The sequence below is a fragment of the Falco cherrug genome, chromosome 13, assembly GCF_023634085.1.
Source record: "Falco cherrug isolate bFalChe1 chromosome 13, bFalChe1.pri, whole genome shotgun sequence".
Classification (NCBI taxonomy): domain Eukaryota; kingdom Metazoa; phylum Chordata; class Aves; order Falconiformes; family Falconidae; genus Falco; species Falco cherrug.
The window spans coordinates 12,874,139-12,896,934 of NC_073709.1; the positions used below are offsets into that span (position 1 = coordinate 12,874,139).

General features: G+C 42.8%; 1 protein-coding gene across 2 annotated transcripts in view; it reads left to right on the top strand.

Moving 5' to 3' along the window:
- Window positions 1-22,796, top strand: part of VIT (vitrin) — a 53,154-nt gene that overhangs the window by 10,361 nt on the left and 19,997 nt on the right. Inside the window, exons 2-9 of one of the 2 annotated variants that reach the window (XM_027805296.2) lie at window positions 3,251-3,320; window positions 5,211-5,276; window positions 6,275-6,431; window positions 8,294-8,427; window positions 12,508-12,585; window positions 15,422-15,502; window positions 17,309-17,515; window positions 18,177-18,227. In XM_027805296.2, coding sequence (XP_027661097.1) covers window positions 3,290-3,320; window positions 5,211-5,276; window positions 6,275-6,431; window positions 8,294-8,427; window positions 12,508-12,585; window positions 15,422-15,502; window positions 17,309-17,515; window positions 18,177-18,227 — 805 coding nt within the window. In that variant the 5' untranslated portion in view covers window positions 3,251-3,289. The remainder of the gene's footprint in view (window positions 1-3,250; window positions 3,321-5,210; window positions 5,277-6,274; window positions 6,432-8,293; window positions 8,428-12,507; window positions 12,586-15,421; window positions 15,503-17,308; window positions 17,516-18,176; window positions 18,228-22,796) is intronic. The other variant, XM_055725488.1, reaches the window with a different exon arrangement.

Consider the following 22,796-nt stretch of genomic DNA (forward strand, 5'->3'; position numbering starts at 1 on the left):
CTTTCAGGGCAGCACAGTGCACTGAGGGTACATCATTCCTTCCCTCTGACAAGAAAGGGGGTGAAGCTAAATCACGTGTGACAAGCATGAGCAATATTACCTAGCGCACACCAAAAGCAACAGCTATTGTACTGCCCAGCAAGGTACAATACCACGGGAACAGAGTCCAAGCATTAAGCAAAGAAAGGGTTAAACAATTTTTAATGAGAGACAAAAGAAATCTGAAATATTTTATTCTAGAAGATGCTGATTATCTCTTGTTTATCCAAGCCAGTTTACTCACACCTACACCAAGCCCACTTGGTTTCCCTATAAAGGGCACATATTTAACTCAACCCACAGTGTCTAGAGATCATGTTGTTAACTCCACCCGACTTGCTCGGACAGCTTTCAGACAAAGTCCTCTTCTGTTTTTTTATGGTGCCCGTGCTGCTGCGATATTACAACCCCTTGAGAAGGGGAACAATAACACACACTATTGTGGGACAAAGAGAGTACACAAATTAATTTCTGTGGCACAGGAGATTACAGGAGATAAACTGCTTACATCTGCAGAGACAAAGCACGTGGCACCAGCAAAGAATTTCGGTTTGCACGTGGAATGGAGAGCAGCGCCTTACACCAAAAATCAAGGACTTAAAACCTACACTTCCATCAGAAAATGTTATCGTTTGCCATACAGTGACAGTTTAGATGATTTAAACCATCTGTTTGTTTGTAGCATGTAGCAGCTTTCTCAGCTCTTTCTAAAAGTCAAGCTGCTAATAAAAGGTCAGCATAAAAAATTATACTTTAAATGCAGAAAGAATAGTTTTCTAACTCTATTTCTTCCCTAACATTCAAGGTTTTTCAAGTATTTGTGGTAGAGAAAAAGTAACTGACATTCTTTCAAACAGAACTTTGATTTTAAAAGGTAAAATAGGATCCACACTGGGAAGGAGGTGCTTCTTACTACATTTTTACTTGACTTAGCTGGGATTTAAGCACATGTTAATGTAATGCATATACTTAACTGCTTTTCTGGCATAAGGTAGTCTGAATGATACAGATGGGAAAATGTACTCTGATAAACAAATATCCAGCATAAAATTCCAGAGATTTAATACTGAATGGTCACTAGTTTCCAGTATTGACCAGGGCTGCAAATACTGCATTAATGGAAATCTGGTAAGGAGAAATCTCAGCGAAATCTCACACTCCAGACTAACCCAAAGTTGAAACATCTCTCTTTGTTTTGATGAGATCTATTCATTTGGTAAAGGAACAATAGCTTTGTGTTTAACAGCAAAGATTCATTCTTGATCTACAGATAGAACATCCTCAAACCTCCCAGTGGATCTACACAGACTAAAAAGCCTATTATGTGCATGGATTGGAGCCCTGCATTCCCCTTCCTTCCCAGAGGAACCAAAAACCTCAGTCTTATTCCAGGCTGTTGCTCCTTTTTATCAGTTTGAAGCAGCAGGTGCCATGCTAGCACACAGTATAAGAGATCTCGTACGGCTTAAATCAGGTGACTCCCTATGACTAAACCCAGTGAATGCACACAGACTTCCCACAATGGAAAGCTTGGAGCCTCTAAGCCAGACACTTAATGGTTGGCAGTGTAAATCCTCCAGCACTTTTCTCCATGTGACAGCCCAAGGTCTGAAAGCTACACAACCCCCCGTGAGACTGTTGCCACCAGAGGCATGTCACAGGATGTCTATGCATTTTTCATGGCAAGTTAGTGCCTAATATAGAAATTAATATAGTGGCAAAAATAAGTTTCTTTACTATTATGCTCTATTTCCATCAGGATGCTAATATAAACTGTACCAGCAAAAATAGAGTCCTCAACAAGATGCTTTCGGTGTAACTATGACACAGGAGGACTGTTTTAGGGAGATCACTAAGGAAAGATGTAGTACTACTAGGAAGTCATAGCATTAGTATGTCCTCGCATTTGAAGTTCTCTGACCGCAGCACAGAAGCAAAAAATTGGAGGTGCAGCTGGTCCATGTAAAAAGGGTTATAAATTATATAGGCCTAGAACTGGCTGAACTCAGTTTAGCCTAGCATGCCATTTTAGTCTTCCTCACTCAAGAAGCATGTGGCTTACTTGAAAAAGAAGAGCAATTAAAATAAAAAATGTGGAAACACTGTGTATGAAGACAGATTGCAGACTTTTTTCTCTCTCTCCTGTATCTGCCTTGTCAGCCTGAATTTCTTTCTGGGGCAGCTGAAACCCTGGTTCTGAGTACATGAAATGCTATGTGAAATCTGCCACCGTCATTTTTCCAGGAGGCAGATATCTTGTTTTTCCCTGATCACTTGCAGCTTTAACATTCCATGTATTTTCTTCCTTGATAGCAAGCTAGTTTTTATTTTAGTACAAATCTTCCCATTTATAGGCACGTAATCAGTTTCTTCGAAGACCAAGTTTATTTTGATCCTTGAGTTTTTCCTCTAAAACACACAAATATTTCCCCTTCTCAGGCTTTTTACTCTGATAATTGTCAAGCATCTTGTAGCATTTTAATGACTGAGATTTATTATGAGCATCCAGCCCAGGATTCCCTCAACAATCACCAAATAACTGCAAAAACAGCATGGGAGGTGATGCTGAGGAAGAGCTGAGAGGGGTTATCTCTGATAAGTTTGTGTTCTTGTAGCCTGGTCAAGAGCTTCAGGCATGGCAGGATCAGGAACCACATATGCAAATCCACAAAAAAATCCAGATGTTCTGACAGGATCCTCTTAATCTCAGGTGCTTGTGCGCATGTGCACAGGCACACACACATACATCCTCAGAAAATGGAAGAAAGATTCTTTACACAACATCCTTCAGGATTGAACAGATTTATGTTCCCCCCAACTTTATCACATTACATCATGCATTTTGATGTGCAGGCAATATGATTCTGTGACTATGTCTTAGAAAAGTAGCGAATGACCTTGAATAGCTGTCAGAACATGTCCATACCCATCATGCCCTCTCCTGCCACTGGTTTCAGAAATAAGTATGTGGAATGAAATCTCAGTATCCTAAGGCGAAAGGCAAATCTTGGACAGAAGTAAAACATTAGTCCATGGGAGTGCCACAGCCCATCTGCTCTGGGGACACCAGCTGCTCTACAAAGCATGAGAAAGAGGATGCAGTACGTGAGGACTGTGAAAGGTTAAAGAGTGTGCACAGTTCCTCTTCCCCCATAGTGTCACCTGTGATACCTTCAAATGCATCCTGATGTACTCTTCTTTTCCTTTTCAGTGCTCCTTAGTGACACATCCAGATTTTGCTTTACTCACCATGAAGGCCACAGTCATTGCAACCTTCTTCGGTAAGTACAGTCAACGTGCTGCAATTAGTAGTTTTGTGGGTTTGTACTTTCCTGTCCTGGCTGACCAGTGGCTGCTGGCTTCTTCTCTTCCCTTTGGACGCCATGGATGATGAAGCTTCCAATATCAGGTGGAGTAAGCCTTGGCACAGCTTTTCAGAAACAGGCTACCCAAACTTCTTGACTTTGGCATAGAAACAATAGTAATTACTTGCAGAGATCTCCAAGTCCATGACCATCTACATGCAGTCCGTATCAGATGGCACAACTGGGCCTGAAAAATGTAATCTAAAGAATCCTTCCAAAGAAAATTCAGCTGTTTCTTACATGGGAGCATCCCTATCCAATTTTATTCTGTGTTCTTGCTGTTTCAATGAACAGGAAGGTGCCAAAGGAAAAAGGCTAGAAATGTGTCTTATTTCTTTTCCTCTGGAAGTCAGACGGGATCTTGGTTTTTGGGAATGTGTAGAGACTCCAGAATTTGCAATTCATCTTACACAAACACTCTGGTTGACCAAGGATGATTTCTTAGTGTGCTTTACTTACATGTCTCCCTTTAATGGAAATGCAGCCACCATGTAGCCTAACTGTGCTGTACGACTTTAACTGTGATAATCCCAGGCAATATTCCCTCTAGCCAGGATCCTCAAGTCTGGCAGGGCAGCCATTCTCAGTTCAAATTCATAGCAACCTATGTAGTTCTTCTGCCTTTATTAAGAGACCAAATTACTTTCTCCACATTAAATTATGCCCTAACATTGCATGAGATTGGGCCTTCCCATTTTATTTTACACTGGTTCGCTCCTTTTCTTTCTAACTACGGTTTTGCCTTGGTTACACAGCTGCAGCAGTGACAAGAGGCCCCAATACTGCATCTATACATTGTCCCTTCAGACGCTGTGAGCCCGATTTTTCTTTTGAGCAAGCTCGAGGAGTGATTAAGTCTGCAAACTCTCTGCAACCAGTCTAGGGGAAGGAGAGCATAAAAGAAAGACATAAGACCACTGTTGCATGTACTAGTAAGATTAACTTAACAAATGACGATAGGATCAGCCAACACATTGTAGAGAGAGTTTCAACTCCCTCTGAAAGCTCAGACAAGGGAAAGGTGAATAGGACAGTCAAGATATTGGCAATGAAGTTACTAATTACCCATACTATAGTGCTTATAAAATACACACAGAGAACAAAGAGCTCTTGTATGTCATGCACTTAGCAAGCAAACCTAACGAGGTAAGCTACACACATATATTATGATGTATGTTTTAATGTAACAGTGTATGTGTCTTTTACTATTATACTTTTCAAATCCTAATTCTACTTACTGAAGAAAACCAGTGTCCTTGCTGGGACAGGATACTGGACATGCCACACTAGAACCTCATACGGTCTGTAACACTGCCCAGTATCCTACGCCTGCTACCAGCAGTGAGTGAAATGCCATAGTGCATGATTACAGGATAACTTCCCCACCAGGTTATTAAGAAGGATTTTTCTTTCCCTAACTTCCCAGTTGCTTTATGCACAGAGCATGCTGTCTCACCGACATCTCTATGACACCAATTACAAAGAGTTTCCACTGGTTGTGGAAATCCTGGAGCCTTTTGTGGTTTTCTGGACTACATGGACTAAATGGCATCTTTTGATAACGAGTTCCACAGATGAATGTGTGAGTTGAACTGATCTTTAATCGCCTTCAAAAAATTGCCCCGCAGTAGGTGCCATCTTGCCTGAAGTTAACCAACAAGTAGAAACCTCGCTGTGGCTGAAAACCTTCCCATTTCATTTTTTCAGCCTGTTGATTCAAATTTGGGAAATGTCATGCACAGGAGCTTGTGGTGACTGATGTTGATAGTCCCCCTTTTTCCTGATACTATCTTTTCTTTGTTTCAGGTGTGCTTCTTATGTGTACATATGCAGCTAAGGAAGCCACAAAGAAGATGAAAAAGTCTAAGCTATGTAAGTGGTCCCAGTAGAATTCTTGGCTGCTTTACAGCAGGCATGTCTGATGCATTTAAAAAGTGCAAAGTGAGGTTATATTCTGGTAAATTTTCACAATTGTCTGCAGAGACATTAACAGATTCTTTTGTGGAAATCAGATCACTAAGTGTGAGCTACTGACCGTGTGTAAAAGGGAAATGGTGTACTTCACTACTAGAATGTGTCTTCATATGTCATTAGGTACCACACCAGGATCTAAGCAAGTGCTAAGGTTTTCACAGAGAGAGAGAGATAAATACCTGAAATGGACCTGCTGTAACACAAAGTATTTGTAGCTGATTGGCATGAGACGAGTACTGCATGTCCTATGCAGTAGGATATACACATTTCAGCTATACTGCTGTAAGAGTATTTCTGTCCACAGACTATTTTACTCATTTAACTGACAAACAAACCTGCTGCAAGGTTGTGAACTCACACTTCAACCCCTTACTTAAATTGTACCCAGGAAATAGTTTTAACAATTAAGGACAAGATGATGGGCTGTGGCTGCAGCCTGACATTCTAGATGGCGCAGAGCTATAGGAGCACAGCAGGAGGCTTGGGAAGCACCCTGCCTCGTGTGTGCATAGTCTTTCCTGGTCCTGAATCACAGCCACCTCTTCCCCTACCCGCTCCTTCCCATATGTTAACCACAGCCTGGGTGACTACATTTCTTTCCCCCTCCAGCAAAGTGTCATGATGAGTACTTCCTTCAGAGAAGTAAATGCTGAAGGTCAGAAATATCCTCAGCTTCTTTACTTCATCCTTGGTTACAGCCACATGCCTAGGTATAGGAATTATTACATGTTAGACTGTAGATGCAGAACACATAGACACGTCCTGCATCCCAACACCATTGATATGAAGGTATAAGAGAAGGGCAACCCTGTCACTCAGTTACTCATTGCTTCATGACAAAATCACTCAGCTATGAAAACGTTCAATCTGACTTTACCAAGATTTTACACTCACAGATGTACCCCAGATCGATTGCGATGTCAAGGCGGGGAAGATAATCAATCCAGAATTCATTGCGAAATGCCCTCCTGGATGTCAAGATGTAAAATACCGTGTTTACGGCACAGACATTTATGCTTCCTTTTCCAGTGTGTGCAACGCCGCAATTCACAGGTGAGTGAGTTTAAATGAACAGGGCACTCAGACAAAACTGTGATTTCAGCGTAGGAAGCTCTCAGCTTTTCAAACCCTTTAAAGCTCCCACTGCCTTGTAGGTTTGATTGCAGGCTGCTGTTCTAGTAGAAAACCTGTGAGAAAGACTATGCGCGATGCAATGCATCCAGTTGAAATCCATCATATCTGAAGACATTTCTCAGCCTTTGGAGAAACATCTCAAGATATGCAGACCTTTCATTCATGCATAGAAAATTACTATTGTACTATGATTATTCAAGTGGAAGACAGGGATGGAGTTGCTGCTACTAATAAAACTTCAGAAAAAAATAAGCATCTCACCCATGATGAATACATATAACTCTCATACTTCTGGGATTGGTTTTGGTTCTCCAGATTTGAATTTAACTGTCCTTGACATCAAAGGCTGAGTAATGGGCTTTCCTATCACAGAAAAAAACACTGGGCAAGAAAATCTGTAATACAAATTTTACAGCACAAATTTTGCTGAGTTTTATTAGCCATGCAAAAACGTGCATAAAATTTTAATAGAGAATAGGCAGGATGCATTCAGCTGAAAATGCAGTAAGAGCTTATAAAGTCTAATGGATAATTTGACTTCATTTAGAGTCATTTGAGCTCCTGCAGTGCTTCCAGTTCTGCAAAATAGCTGGGGTCTTGTGTAAAGTTGAGTAGCTGAGGCTTTGGGACTTTATACCTTACCTCTGCACGGCGCAGCACACAGGTTGGCTGCCACCTCCTGGCTGCAGCTCTGCCTGCTCTGCCCCTGGCCGGGGAGATGACTGCCAGGTGACTGGCTTTCAAACAACAAATTCTCCCTTCAGATGCTAGTGCACAATGGAAACTGTTTGTCTCTGCACGCAGAGCTTGTCCCAAAGGGAAGCTGCAAAATACCGACAGAACTGCAATTTCCCCTGTAGCTCAAACGCTGGCTGCCTGCGTTGTTGCAGTGAGGGTTTCAGTTTTCCTTGTTTGCCAGCCAGCCGAGTTTGGCTTTGTGAGCTTAGGAGCTGCATTTCCACAGACAGTGAATTTCCTTTCCTTACAGTTATTTTACCGACAGCTTCTTGCAATCATCAGAGAAAGTTACAGCTCTAACATGTTCTTCACCATTACTCATTTTCCTGTACTGCCAGTCCTACCACCCCTCTAGAGCCAGGGTCGCTTCCTGGTTTGCCTGCTTTCCTAACAATGCCGCAGCAGGCTGCATACACTGGAACTGCATAACTGATACCTCCATTTCTCCCGAGATACTTGTTACTTCATATGTCAAACTCCACTTAATGTACACATGAAGCCTGCCAGGTTTTCTACAGCTTCCAGCAATATTGTGTTCAGTTTACTCCAGGCTGAGGTCAGAACCAAGCTTAGTATTTTGCAGAAAACATATCCTGGAACCCAAAGAAAACAATTCTTTACAGAAGAAAAAGTCAAGCAACTGGGAGGTTTCCCTCAAATTTGTATTTCTGTCACATGGTTGGTCCAAAAACTCCTCTAAGTACCTCTCCCTGTATCTTCAGCCATTCAATCAAGCCTGCAGGAATTTTAACGAAGGCAGTAGCTTGTTCTTGTGTGCAACTAGGTCAACCTTAAACACAGGACCAGTAGATCAGTGGGAAGAGCAAACAGATGCCGACAGCACTTTGTAACAAATGGCTCTTCTCTATGTGGAAGAAGCACATATATTTCTTAGCAGCAGACTCAGTAGTAGAGTCACAGCTCCACCACAGCCCCTGGTTTAAAGGTAAAAGTGAATGTTTCATACCTCTTGCATTGTTGAACAATTTCAAAGTTGTTTTGGCAGAATTTCTTCTTTCAGACACCATGTTTTCCCCTTGCAGTGGTATAATCGACAATGCAGGCGGGAAGATCCTCGTCCAGAAAGTTGCCGGCCACTCCGGTTACCGCGGGAGCTTCTCCAACGGGGTCCGGTCCCTGTCACTGCCACGCTGGAGGGAGTCCTTCCTTGTGTCAGGTACCGTGGTGGAGCGCCAGAGCCGCCAGCCCACCCTGGCTCTCCCCACTGCCCAACCAGCCCGGCAGCAATGGGAGAGCGGAAAGCAGCCCTCTCTTTTTAAAGAGCTGTGCTCAGTTCAGCCCAGTGTGGGTCTGAGCCCACTGCAGGAGGTGACAGGTGGTCTGGATTGACTTTCTGAGGGCACCTTAACTCCTGCTGTTGATGAGTAAAGTTTGAGCCTCAGTACTAACAGGGAGGTCTTCCTATTGCTCTTGGTTCTCCACCCTGGTAAGTAGTGCTGCTAAGGGAACTAACGGGCCCCATTGGCCATTTGAAGCATCCTCAGCCTGCATCCGAGCTCACATCTTCTGAAGCAATGTCTGACTTCTGTCAGCCCAACTCAAGCCACTTATAGCTGTATTTATGCAAGCCCTATATCAAGCAATTCAATTGTTGCATCCCAAGTATGTTATGAATTCTTCCCACCATTCTAAGCCAAAAAGTTTCGATATCTACTCAGTGCAGGGAAAGCCATCTTAAATTAATGCTCATTCCTTTTTTCTCCCCACAGTATATACAGCAGCTCACTTGCATTCAGTGACAATATTCACAGATTTTTTTAATTTCTTTTTAAATAGATTCCCTTTGCATCAGCTTCAGATTGTCTTACACCTACTTGCACTCATTCTACTTGTGTGAAAGGAGAGTCTAATTTACACTGCTTTACATACAATTTCTAAATCCAACTTCTTGGTGCATCCATACAGTAGGTCAGTTCTTGCTGGTCCACACTTTTGGAGGTTTAGGATAGGTACAACCAATAGACATTAGTTAACTATATCACTCCTGTAAAATTCAAAATCTCAAGCAACTGAACAGCCACTAAAAATAAAGAAACGTTCTTTTCATGTGAAAATTTGTGGACAGCAAAGGAGGTCTCAGAAACTGACCAAAACTAACTGTCATCTTCAGTTTGCATTAATATATTTGGATGGACTTTTTACAGCATTCTGCCATGGGTACACCACATTATGTGAAGGATTTATTTTGGATGAGTAGGAATTTCCTGGAATAGCCCAATTGCTACTTGTACTTGTTGTTGTTTTTCCCCCAACAACCAGCACATTGTAATTCTAGTACATAAATGGGAAATAAGGGGTTTTTACCTCAGCAGCTCTCAGTTGTTATCACATAAAACTGTAGGAATTTTTGATTTACAGTAGCAAATCTTTATTATTAATTAATGAGACATTATAAAAGACAGAGAAAGTTACAGGCACATGTAAAAGGAGATGATGAGAAACCTGGGTACGTGTATGATGAGATTTGTCCCTCATGCACTTAATTTTACACATGCTGAGTGCTCTCACTGATGTCAGTGGAACTACTTATTTTATAAACTAGCTCAAGAGTAAATCTAACATAATATATAACATGTATGCTATCATATTTAATCCATAAATAGGAAGTAAAGTGTCACTATACCTAATACAAATGGAATTTTAGAGAGAAATTTGCAAGACTAAAACCCCAGGAAGGTTGTGCTGTTCATCTCAGCAGCCTGAGGCTGAATGCAGACAGATCTCACTCTCAAAAAGAGATGAGTTGGGGTTTTTATTACAATTACGAGTCATAAAAAGACAGAGCTGCATAAAGCATTCCCCAATAAAAATACAAAGTCACCTAAGGCATTAATTTCAGGACAGCTTTAGAGCTTGAACGGAGCCCCCTATTCTCCAGCCAAATTCCCTTTCACAGACCAGACCCGTACACAATACGGTACCCTAGAAACGTGCCTAGTTTATTCCTAGTTAGGATATTGTCACCAAGAGTTTGTGATGTTTAAATTGTGAATGAGCATCTGCATAAAAAAGCACAGAAGCAGAATCCTCAGGAGATGCATGCGATGAAGTGGCTGATTTAGGGGCAGTGGGGAAGGAGTTCTGTGCCGGGGGATTAAAGCAGCCAGCACACCAGGAGGTACGCAAACACGCTGGTATTCGCTTTCAAGCACCGAAATGCCTTGGCACTCAGTTGAATGACTCCATTCAGCCTAGTGGGAGTTTTGCAGTTAGTGGGTTAAGAAAATAGAGTCCTAAACCTTTGGGTTTGCTAGTCACAAACAAGCGTGACAGGGTGAGCAGCCGCCACCCCATAGCTTGTACTTCAATGGCCAGAAGCTGAGGTTTTCAGCCCACATGTAAATCCATTTTTAAGTATGTTAAGCAAACTCCAACCTAGAAGTAACTTTCTCCAGACAGTGAAAAAGACATATTACCATTGCTCCAGAGAGCAGGGCCACATTCAGGTCAGGCCTCAGACCTACCTCTTGGTCACATATGAGATGCAAAATGCTGCTGATCAAAACCTCCAGAGACCAGGAGCAGCCAGCTTCTCCACACCGGTTAATTTGCACAGCAGCAGGCTTCAGGTGTGCATTAGAGATCAGATTAGCACAGAAATATCCTAAATTAAGATCAGATTAATACACCGTTGCTGCATCCATGTACCAACCACTCATATCAGACAATTTTGCCTCTGTTGGGGATAAAAAAATACATTTAGAAATAATCTGCAACCCCATAACATGTCCATCTTTCTACTACAATTGGCAGAAGAACTCCATAATCCTGCTTGGCTCCCAATCTCAGTTTTAGCTCAGGGGGAAGGTGATGTAAAAACCTGCTGCCCTTCTCTTAGGCCAGCTTCTGTGAGAGACCCAAGGGCAAGAAGGAAGCTCTTTCCAGCTTGTCCTTGCATGCAACCTTGCCAGCTCTGGTCTTTGGCCAATCTGTGCTGACTTCAGTGGAGCTGCTCTCAGTTTATACTACTATAAATGAGAAATGGGATAGATCCTTACATCAATGCCTTGTTAGTAACTCTAACTTCTTTATTTAGGGTTTTTTAATGGCATATGAAATTTCAGAGAGGAGTAAAACAAAGGAGATAGAGACATTAAAAGGGACAAAGGACAGTGCCTCTCCAGCTCTATGGCCATCCCTGCACATAGAGGACCAGTTTCTCCGGCATATACCCTTTGTGTGCCATCACAAACAGCCCCCAGTTGCCGGGAGCAGCTGTCTGTTGCAGCTAATTCTGTTCAGTGCTTTTGGTATCTGGATTAATAGCCCAGGATCACAACCGACATGCTCGCAGTGCCACATATACCTTCTTAAAGAGCCCACGTAGGGAATAAAGGAAAGCAAACCTAGCACCACCACCACAACAGGTTTTGCAGGAGGTGGAGGTAGATCTCACCTGAAGCGGTCCAGATGCATAACACAGAACAACATCTTGTAGAGACAGTCACCAGGGCCCAGAAGTCCTACATCCACCAACTCCTAGAGGCCAGAGCAGTCTTCCCTACACTGGGCTTCTCTGCAACACTTTTCATTCAGCGACATATGGCAATATAAAAACTGCCCCACAAAATGGAATTGCATGGCCACATGTACCAATAGAGATGGCATCTGCTGTAGCACTAAAAACATTTGTGGTTCAAATCGTAACTGGGAAACGTACCTCATTGTTTTAAGACAGGACCTTCATTTTAGATTTAAATATAGGTACCATATGTTCCCACACACAAGCACAGCCCACTTTCACTGTTATTACTGCAAAAGACTGTTGCCAGAAATGGCATCTTGCAAAAGTGAGGTCAGTGAAGAATGCTGCGTGCGTGATGAAATGAATCCCACATCAAACATACTTTCTAAGTCAACTGCATAGTCAGGCACTGGAAAAGGGTAGCCAGGGAAGCTGGGGATTTAAGTACAGGTTATGCAGATGTCCTTCAGAAATGGTCTCCTTATGCTTAACACCATTTGAGAGTAAAGAAATGAACTGACTGACTGCTTCAAATCCTTCCCAGGACTGTGTTTTCATGCTTTCTAACTTTTTTTAATAATGCTGGATTTAGGCATTGGTATTTTTAGAGGCATGGTTTTGAGATTCTGCCATCAGACAAAAGAAACCTTCAAGAAAATCAATTGGGCAGCAAGGAAGTGGAGTCTGATTCTGAACACATATGTTAGATGAGAATTTTATTGCAAGAAAACTTAGAATATTTTGTGATGCTTTCTAATGATTTTTTTTTAGAGGGCAAGCCAAGAAGAGGTGTGACATATCCATCAGCTCTTGAATATTCTTCTTCAAAAAGCACAGCTGTTAAATCAGGCAAGTAACAGTGACTGACTTTCCTTTACATCCGTTCACAACTATCTGTTGTAACTTCTTAGTTGTGTAATACAAAGATATAATTATTCAGTCAGCAGTTCACACATCCCTTAGTATCTCATGCATATCCCTTGTGGTATTTTTTTACATTAAGCATATGGAAATTATCCCAGACAATTTCTATTTTTTGGTCATACCAATTTTCACAGACTTCTGTTTCCAAGTTGTTTCCCCCTTGCTTTAAATCTGTTAGTACGATGTTGTACTGATTATGTGAAAGCATTTGAAGTTATACATGTTGACATTCTACTAATGTTACTCATGTTATCTGTTGGGATATTCAGTGTTGAGAATATAATAATAAATAGTAGTATGATCATAATGACACAGATAGCAATGCACAGCAGCTTTATCTAAGGATGATACAATAAGGAACTACTCTGTATAGCCATTTCGGTCAGCATCCTACTCTGTGAGACTCAACTCAGTTTAAATAATTCAGTTTTCAGAGGTTTTCCATCAAGTCTCACACCAGGTGGTAGTTGATATTCAAGTGCACATGAAGCGCCTCTGTCACTGAAATGACGCTTGTTTGTGCCCCCTGTAACAACTGCGTAATGTTCAGACTCTTCCTTGGGGGTGTGAATGAAAAAAAATGAATGTCTTATACTGCTACACACTTGTCTAACACAGCTCTTTCGCTGATTGCTTAGCCTGAGCCTTCCTGAGCTTATCCGTAAAATGTGGTCTAACAAAATGTGCTGTATCTTCTCCCTGAACTCAACTGCCTGTCAGTGGGTGCATCCATCCAAGGCCACACAGAGGTTACTTGGAATCCTGCTCTTCTCCTGTATATTATTGTTTGGTCCTTGGAAGCAAGGTACAGAGCTTTCCTCATCTTTAGGCTTTTACTTGCACAAAGGCAAATTTAAATCTGAAAGCTGTAGTTTTTCAGACTGGATATACATCACTCAAAGCCATGCCTTTAGTTTGCAGTATCTCTGCATTTACAAATAGATACAGAATCATATATATCTTGACCAGGCACACAGAAATTGCTGACCCAGATATCATGTGCTGTTAAAAGGGAGGCAATACCTTAGAAATCTTGTTTACTAAAGCCACATCTCACCATTCCCAAATGTACCCACGCTTGAAGTATCAGCCCAAATGCCTCACACCGGACCAGGGACAATCACAGCCAAGGTAGAGCTCAACAGGCTGCAAGCAGCAATTTCTTCCACCAGTGCTAAAACCCACATTATGTGAGAATCGGTGTAGAAGTGGGGAGCATCATTAAGTCACAACTCAGTCACGCAAACAAAATACTGAGCCTGTTCCTGCAGCAAACCAAAGACACAAGTGGCTTCCTTCACTTTGTTCCTGAATCACTGTGAATTACAACTCTAGGACCTTAGCAACAAAGACTGTATTCATGCAGAGAAAACCCAGGAGGATCAAAGGAGCAAACAATAACTGTTACATCAAACGCAGTGCCTGAGGGATGCCACCGCCTTGCTTTGCCCAGCCCTGTCCCACACATAGCAAAGAGATCTGACGGTCACAGTCCGTCTTCCCAAAGACGCACTTGACCCCCATCAGCCCTCCTTAGCCCTGCCACCTCAGCTGTACTCTGTTGGAAACAGCTTGTTCTTAAGATAAAACCCTCTGTAATATAGTGCTGGGGCCATCTTGTGACAGATGATTCCTACTCCTTTTTTAATTTTAAAAAAGCTACCTTTTTCTTCTCATTTAAATTATAGAGACCACATTGTGCACTTGGATACTTAAACTCATTGCCTGTAGGAAGTAAAGGCAGTCCTTCGAGGATTACACTCACTTTCTACCAGATTAGTGAAAAATGCTGCTTCACATCTGATCAGCTGTCAGAGATGCAGTTTTGGTCCTCATCGCTGGGACACTAGATATTCATAGTGCCTGACATTTCTTTAAATGCTGCTGGTGTTTACAGTGCTTCCCAAATGCTGGCCACAGCAAGAAAAACCTTCCCAAAATTGTTAACTATTCACAGCTGGTAAAACCAAGCAAAATATGTTGTTTTAAAAAAATCATACAAATTTTTAGGAAAGCATTAACCCTGGAGTAATTTCTCAAATAGGTCCACACTGCCAAAATAGCTAGAGAAGAGGAAAAAAAATGGAAGATCAAAATCCTCCAGTACTCATTCACACATAAAAGCAGGGGCAGATTCTGTTGCAGGGTAGCTGTAAATGCACTGTAATAAATGTTCCAAGTACTTTGACGACTTTGGGTCTTAGAAGAAAAAAAAAAAAAGGACCAAAAAAACCCCCTCCCTTTTCCTCCTAAGCCAGTCCGTGGCATTCAGGATGTGGCCCCGTGATGATCTGACAAAGTCAGGCAAGAAAGAACTACATCTGAATGTGAATTAGCGACTGAAATATTGCATGTTAGCTGGTATTCCCCACACACCCTATACACACCATGACCCTGATTCTCAGGACACGCTGCTGCTCAGAGGAAAATTCAACAACATGATGCATTAATCTTATCAGTATTGATTTATTAGTGGTAAAACCTCTTATTTATTGCTTACTTCAGAAATTCTATTGACATTAGCAGGGCAGTAAAAATACCTAAATTTGGTACTAAAAACAGAGTGGGAGTATGCTTTATAGAGGCACCCAGCCATCGCTTTTTCCTCACTTGGTGAGAAAGCTCTGGTTAGACTGACTGACCTACCTAATACCAGGTGAATAGGATGCCTTCCTCTGGGGAAGGATAATTTCTAAAAAAGGAGACTTTAAATTATTTTCTTCCAAAGCTGCCTTTCCTAATGTGCTTGATTTTTCTCAAGAGTCTAAAAAGCCAGAACAAGACCTAAAAGCTTTGAGGAGTGCAGATACCGCTAACGCACCAGAAAAAGCATCAGAACAAGGTATGGGTTGGGATCTCTGTGCTCTTTTATCCGTCCCAGTCTAAACTGCCTGCAGATACCTACGGGAGGCAGTTTGACACTGGTAGCACACAGCTTTACCTCCCCCATCCAGCCGCCTCTCTACAGCCTCTTTCCCACTAAACCAACCCCATTATGTGAGTGCCTGCAACAGTGCTTGAAGGGCATGTGCCAATTCAGAGAAGAAAGGGCAGCCTCATAGTTTAATTTCTGGCTGAGCTTTGGGTGAGCTCAGGTGTCATGAACTTCAAAGACCTGCATTACGGCTCTCGGCAATTTCCTATGCAGGGCATGTGCCGTGCAAACTCTTTGAAGATATTGTGAAGGAGATGGGCGCTCTGCCCACAGGAGCACTGGGAACGCTAGCTCTCAAAAGCCCTCCTCTTGTGTTAAAGGCTCCACCAGAAACCCAGTCAACATGTGCCAAGGCAACATCTTTTCTCTCCTCTTACTACGCTGCTTCCTTGGGGTTTCTCCTAATGCTGTTAGCTCCCAGCAAGGAAGCTCTGCTCTTTGCAGCCTAGGGTATAAAGCTGGCCGATGTGCCTGCTCCCCGTTCCAGCAGCACCACATTGCAGGGGAAGACTCACTGTGCCCTCTGCCTCCTTTCTTTTAGTGCAGCAGCGTGGAGCAGGGCACCGCTCAACCCAGAGCGAGCCATTCATACTGATTTTTTTCAGCTGAGCTGTTTTGTTTTTCTTCTGAGCTCTCTTTCAGCATTATCCCATTAAAACTGTCTGAGATCTGACTTCTTCACTGCCTAGCATTAGGTGGTAATTAATCCACCAGACAGTTTCATGATGATGCTTTCCAAAAGGAAAACATCCAGCAACAAAACACAAGCCTGTGTTGTGCAGCAGTGAATAGACCATTCCCTTTCGGTGTACACAGTGTGTCAGGCCATCCCTAGGGCTGTGGTCAGGGAGGAGAGGAACAAGACTGAGGCGAACATGGAGTATGTTTTAGGGCAGTGTTTTGTAGATAGATGGAGAAAATGACGGTGAAGTACCTTTTTTGAGACGATGACTTGAAAGAACTGCAAGCATGTTAACGATTTTGTATAAGGATATTTAGATGCAAATTTGCAACTAGAATTGTCTCTGTTCTCACAACAGATGATATATTTTAAAAGTAGAAGCAACTGTGAGATGAGTCAAAGTTAGATGAAAAAAGTACCTCCCAGGTGGTGCTCTCCCCAGGTTCCCTCAGCCAAAGCCAGGGCTCTGACCCTACCTGCACTCCCTTCTCTGGCTCTGGCCAGCTCCCTGAATCACATTTACCTAAAAGTTGTCTTTCTGCCAAAAGCATTTCAGTGCTGTGGTGGGCAATGCATGTTTTATTCTGGTCTGTGACTCAGAATGATCATCTTTTATTACCAGATGTCAGTCAATTTCTGTTTATATGGGCTTTCTAGCTACTTAATTACACTGAGAAAAGATGATGGCAAAACAGAAACTGCAACTGGCTGGTTGAACCATGTCTCAGAGGTCTGAGACATCTGTCAGGTTGATAGGTGTTCCTGGCCAAAGCAGAAAAGTCTAGGGGAATCACTAAGGCTGCAACAGGCTGCTGCAAGCACCCTCCGGAGAGCTAATACTGTGTCACACAGGCACCTGTGCTACACAGCCACACAGCAATGAAGGCACTAATGGCTCCACAGATGAGGATGCTTGCAGACATCCTGAGAACATCAGTGTCTGGGCAGCCTTAAACACTGAGCACTGTTAATGATGTGCTTCCGTGTGGGTCACACACCCAGCTGCAGTGATCATGTCAATGTTCCTACAGGGGACACAGTCCGCAAAGAGTATCAGACATCTCCAGCACCGACACCAGCTACACAAATGGCCACCACAACCCCAACCCCAACAACCACGACGACAGACCCTTCCACCACAACGCCAAAGCCAACCACAACACCTACAACAACCAGAACCACAACAGTTGCTTCTGCAGCGAAGACTAGACCTGGACTGCACAGGGTCAGAGATATAGGTCAGTAACATGTATGTCTGCATTGCTTTCCTCCCGACCTACAGCCTTCATAAAACGTAAGGAGCAAGACATGCAGCTGAATATACCATGATTTAATGGACTGTGAAATTCAGCAGTTCAGTGTAGAAATATTTGGAGTGGATTAAAAAATTGATTCTAGCAGACGGGCTGGAGTTAGAGTTGTGCCTTCAAGACACATAAAAAATTAGTGTATCTCACAAACACAAACATGTGAAGATTTTCCGAGATGAGAGTTCATCTGCAGTGAAACTATGGCTGGTCTTTATCTTTATATATAATATACTGGCATATAAATTGATTCATGTGGGAGTAAAAGCTCTCCAACCCTAAATGCTGTCACGATTTTCAGGTATAAGAATCCACAAATAGTTCTTTGATCCACATGTCTGGACTGAGAGTTCAACAAATAGGACAAGAGGCATTGCATTTTAGAATTAATTTTTTGATAACTTTCAATAAGTGAAAGTTGTAACATATTTTTTTGTAATGGCTTTGGGATTTTAAAGATTAAACACTGAAGGAGTTCTTACAATTTTTGAACACCTGGATTTTTTTAATCTTTCCTTCTCCATTTACTCTTATTCATTAACATTGGGAGTTTTTGGTTCAATAGCTGAAAATTAAAATCTCTTATTTTTAGGTTCTAGCAGTATCCACCCAGCATACTCATCTGTGGTAGCTGCAGCATCAAGTAAGTATGGTGAAGTAAGTATGCCACAAGGCACACAGTACAGTGTATTTTAAGGCAGAAATGATTCAATAACCTTTCAAGCCTCAGCAAACTCCATGACTGAATCCAAATCTGGATTTAAACTGAAAAACAGATGCCTGGCCTGAATGTCAGAGATGTTGATCACCCACAGCTCCAGGGAAACCTTTCTAGTGAATATATCTGCGCATTTCAGCCTTGATAAATGCTGGGTTTCACAACACTTGAGACAAAGCTTGTGCTGTTTGAATCATGTTTTCCTATTGCTTCCTTCTGTCTTATGCTCTCCAAGGGAGATTTGTTGTAAGACAAATGATGCAGAGGGCTGTACTGCCATTTAAGCTTAGTGATGAGAGCTCTGAAATGCCGACTTACATTAAACAAATGCTTTTCCAAAAACCTCAGGCTGTGGTTCTGAGCCTGGCATAAGTGTGATGTTATTCCTGGCATGCCACTCGTGTTATTGCCAGCAGAGTGGTAACAGCTCAGAGCTCTGCATCTCAGGCCAGAAGCTCACTCCCGTTCCAGCCCACAGCCTGCAATGCAAGTATTTAGAGGTGTTCTCCTCTACAACGTGTAATTGCTTAGCCGTGTGGTCAAGTAAAAGAGAATATTTTCAAATGTTTGCAAGTTTCTGGCCATGGGGATATGACTGCTTTTGAGTGAAAAGGGAGCCGGGCCTTCATTAGTTTTTATGCTCTGTTGCTATTTCTGAGTGCCTTGAGCTCACCTTTGTTCTCACATACAGAACTGCAGCTGTCCCTGCTGCCAAATAATTCAGAGCCAAGCACATGGCAAGGCAGGTATTTTTTGGGCAACTCAGGTCTTGAAGGAAAGCATCATTAAGTCATATTTAGCCATGAGCCCAGAATAAGGGCAACAGCTGGAAGGGTTAATATTACTGAGTCAGAAGTGCAGGGTTTACAGGGCGCATAATGGCAGGACCTACAGAAGTGCCAACACAATTCAAAGGGGTTTAAATTCAGTGGGAATCTGCATCATTTGGTACCTAATGTGCCTGTAAACCTGGCCCTGCTTGTTGCTTTCTTTTCTATTTCCTATTCCCACAGGCTGAGCACAGAAGATGACATTATCTTCTTTACTAGCAATTAGAAAACCCTCAAAAGGTTCCCTAGTCAGTGAGATGCATGTGGAGGGTAAAGTTCTGGCAACACTGAAATCAGTGGGAAGGTTGTATTTGTCTTTCATAAGACAAAACATTTAGCCAAAAAAAAAGGGTGGGTGTGTGTAAAAATACAAAAAGCACTCACTTTTTCAAGGCTTTCAGCAGTCACTTCATTGCAATTTGGATCCATCTTTCTTCAGAATTTTCTTTACTGATGTTCTAAACATAAATTAACTCTCAAAAGATTAAAGTCATCAGACTTAGGAACAGGTTATTGTGAGCTGAGCGGGTGGTGGAGAACTACTTCTGATTTCATGGACTTCATTTCTAGGACCATGTCCAAGATGTCTGTACTTAGTATCTGGCTTCCTGAATTCTCTTGATGTCTTCTTGATTCTGAAAGAGAAGAACTAGCTAAAAACCCCACAGAAAGTACAAATACAGTTTTGAAGCAATGACCATACACAAAGCAGTTTATCAGTTTGTCTCAGGAGCCTTTAGGACTGCCTCCAATTACTCAGGCCAGAGTTTCTGATGATGCCGTTGGTCTTAACCAGAGTTCGGCTTGACTGGACAAAACCAAACGTTCTCCCATCCGTCCTGGCTCACAGGGACTCACAGATCCACCTCTCACAAGGCATTGGTAGTCTGCCTGCAAAAGACACCTCAAAAGTAAATAGCTTTGAAATAGAGCACAGTCAGAATGAGCACAGCCATGGCTCCTGTTAGCTCAGACTTTTCCATTTCCAGCCACCGGTACTGGCAAATGTTCCCAGCAGCAAAAGAAAAGCAGGACTTGCAGATTAGGGCATTACAGCAGGGGCAAAACTCCTCTGTCCTAGCTCTTGCTGTTCTTCCCCCTTTATCTTCTGTTTGTCAAAGACACGGAAACAGAAAAAATCTGCTCCATTGCAGAACTCCTGCTTTAAAGACTTGACGTGGCAAAACTGCTTAATGAAACCCCCCTGATGCAACAAGCATGACATTTGACAGTTACTCCTATGCCCTACTAGCAAGTGCAGCACTTCACCAGTTCAGTGTGCGGTGAAGGACAGTCCTGAGGGGGAAGCGGCAATGGCAACAGGATTTGAAAGTGGATGCAAACTCTGTCCTGCTCTGCCACTTACCAGTACATGTTTTGATGGCTTTTGCCTCTTTCCAACAGCAGTTAATCAAGTACACTCCCAAGAGCCAAGAACTCACTTGCTCTCCACCATCCCAGCTCTTCAAGTAATCCTTTCTTGCACAGCTGCTTGGATCCTAGATGAGGATTCGGAGTAAATCCAGTGCTTCCATGATCACTGCCATTGTAAGCCATGTCATGATCCTCAGTGCCATGCTGAGGCACCGAGCTGGTAACCAAGCATCAGGCAGTGAGTGCCTGGGCATCCTCAGGCAAGGCGCTACCCTACACTCTCTGCCCACTCAATTCAATCAATGATTGCAGCTCTTTTCAGACAGGAACTCTCAGCTGGGCTCTGCCTACCACCGTACACTCTTTCATCCCCAGCTGCAACGTACTATAATAGTAAAAAGGAAAAAATGTGGAGAAAAAAAAAAAAGGCTGGGGAGACAACGGTAGTGTGTAAGTGCTAGAGAAAGCATTGAAAACTCTCCTCCAGCAGTGCCACACCACTGGGGCTCATGCCTTCAGGAAGCAATGGGTAAGGGCTCCATCCTCACACTAGGGAGAACAGCTAGCATTTATTTTTGGATACTGCCTTCCCCCGGCAAGTCAGCCCTGGCTACTTAGCCCATCAAAAGTGCTGACCAAGTCGCAGAAGGCCAGGCATGTTTTGTGCACAGAGTAGTTGCTCAAATCAGTTACCATCATTTGCAAGGGCCACTCCGAATTGCATTTCTCTCCGCTGTCCCCATCCTTTACTTTCTCCACACCTCTACACGCTCACTACAGGACTTGCTCCCAATCAAGGTTTCTCTACTCCACTGCTTTCATATCTGAGTTGGCTCTTGGGATTTACCTGGTGACTGTCCATCCCCAGTTTATTACAGACTTCTCCTAGTCCTGCCTCAGCCTCCAGCTTGCACAGAGCTCTGCTTTAATGAACACACATTCACGTGCTGCAGGCTCGCTGCCACATCAGATTTGAAGGAAGAACAAGCCTTGCAGACCATGGAAGTGCAGTTCCAACCTTTTCCCCTCTACCACCACTGTGCTTGCCCCAGCCAGCAAAAGCATGGCAGACACCAGCTTACTGCTGGGACAGTGGTAACACACCTCTGTTACCTCTTGTACAGCAAGAGGGAGCAGCCCCAAGGCCAGCACAGTCAAAAGGAGCTTAAAGAGAAAACCACTAACAAAACAAAACCATGGCTAACATGGGTGTGGAGGGTAGGGTTCATTCATTTCAAAAGTGACATAAAATACTTCTGATACTGAGCACATTTCTCTCTTACCCTCTTGTACTCCCTTTCTAGTGACCTTGTAAAGAGTGGTACATACACATTCAGGCTCAGTTGTGGCAAACCCAAAACAAGGCGAGCTCTCAAGCACAGAGTTAATTTTCTTCCACCTCTTTGGCACGTTCCAGTGTCCTGTGTGGAAAGCACGCCCTGCACAGCTCCATATAACACTGCTGCACAGACATTTTCCTCCACAGCCCAAAAACTCAGCCTGGGCTAGCTGTGGTCCATCCGGAGCCAGAGCTACAAGCTGACAGGGTTTAAAAACCTTGCCAGTTTTGGCAGATGAGCCTGTTTCCTTAAACAGGATCTTTTTAGCATCTTTTTGGAGTTTACAAGGTCTCTCACAACAGCTCCTAGAAATGCCATCAAAAGGCTTCCAGTGGTCTGTGAAGGTTCGAGTCTGGGTCAAACACGAGCTATCTGCTGTCACCTGATTTTGCAGTATCAAGTTCCCAAAGAGCAGCAAATCCTGTTTTCAGAGACAACCATTCCAAATGGTCTCATTTATGATACCTTACTGATAGAAATATCTCACTGGCCCCTGTTCAGCATTCACAAGAGTCAGATAGGACATTCCCACTGATTTCACCAGGCTTTGGAATTAATCTTTCTGGGAAAACTAATGAATAAAGGCTTGTTAAAGGATAAGTTTGTTAACAAGCTTCTTAAAATAATTAATGAAATGAAAGGCATGATTAAAGATGTGGTTTTCATCTGCAAATGCTTTGAACCTTTAGTATTTTTGAACAATGGGAATTTAATAACCCAGTCACCTTAAAAAAAGCGTTTTGTGTAGACAGTGGTGAAGACATTTCAGACACATGAATTCTCCCACATAATTTTTGTCATTGTCTCATTATTTACAGTCTGCCTGCTTGATTGTATCCAGTCACTCTCTGCAGAAAGGGTAGAATCTGGTGTGGGGGGCTGTTTTGGGTTTGGAACTTTATTCAGCCTTCCTCACACAACCAGCACAACTGGCTGCTACCGCAACAGAA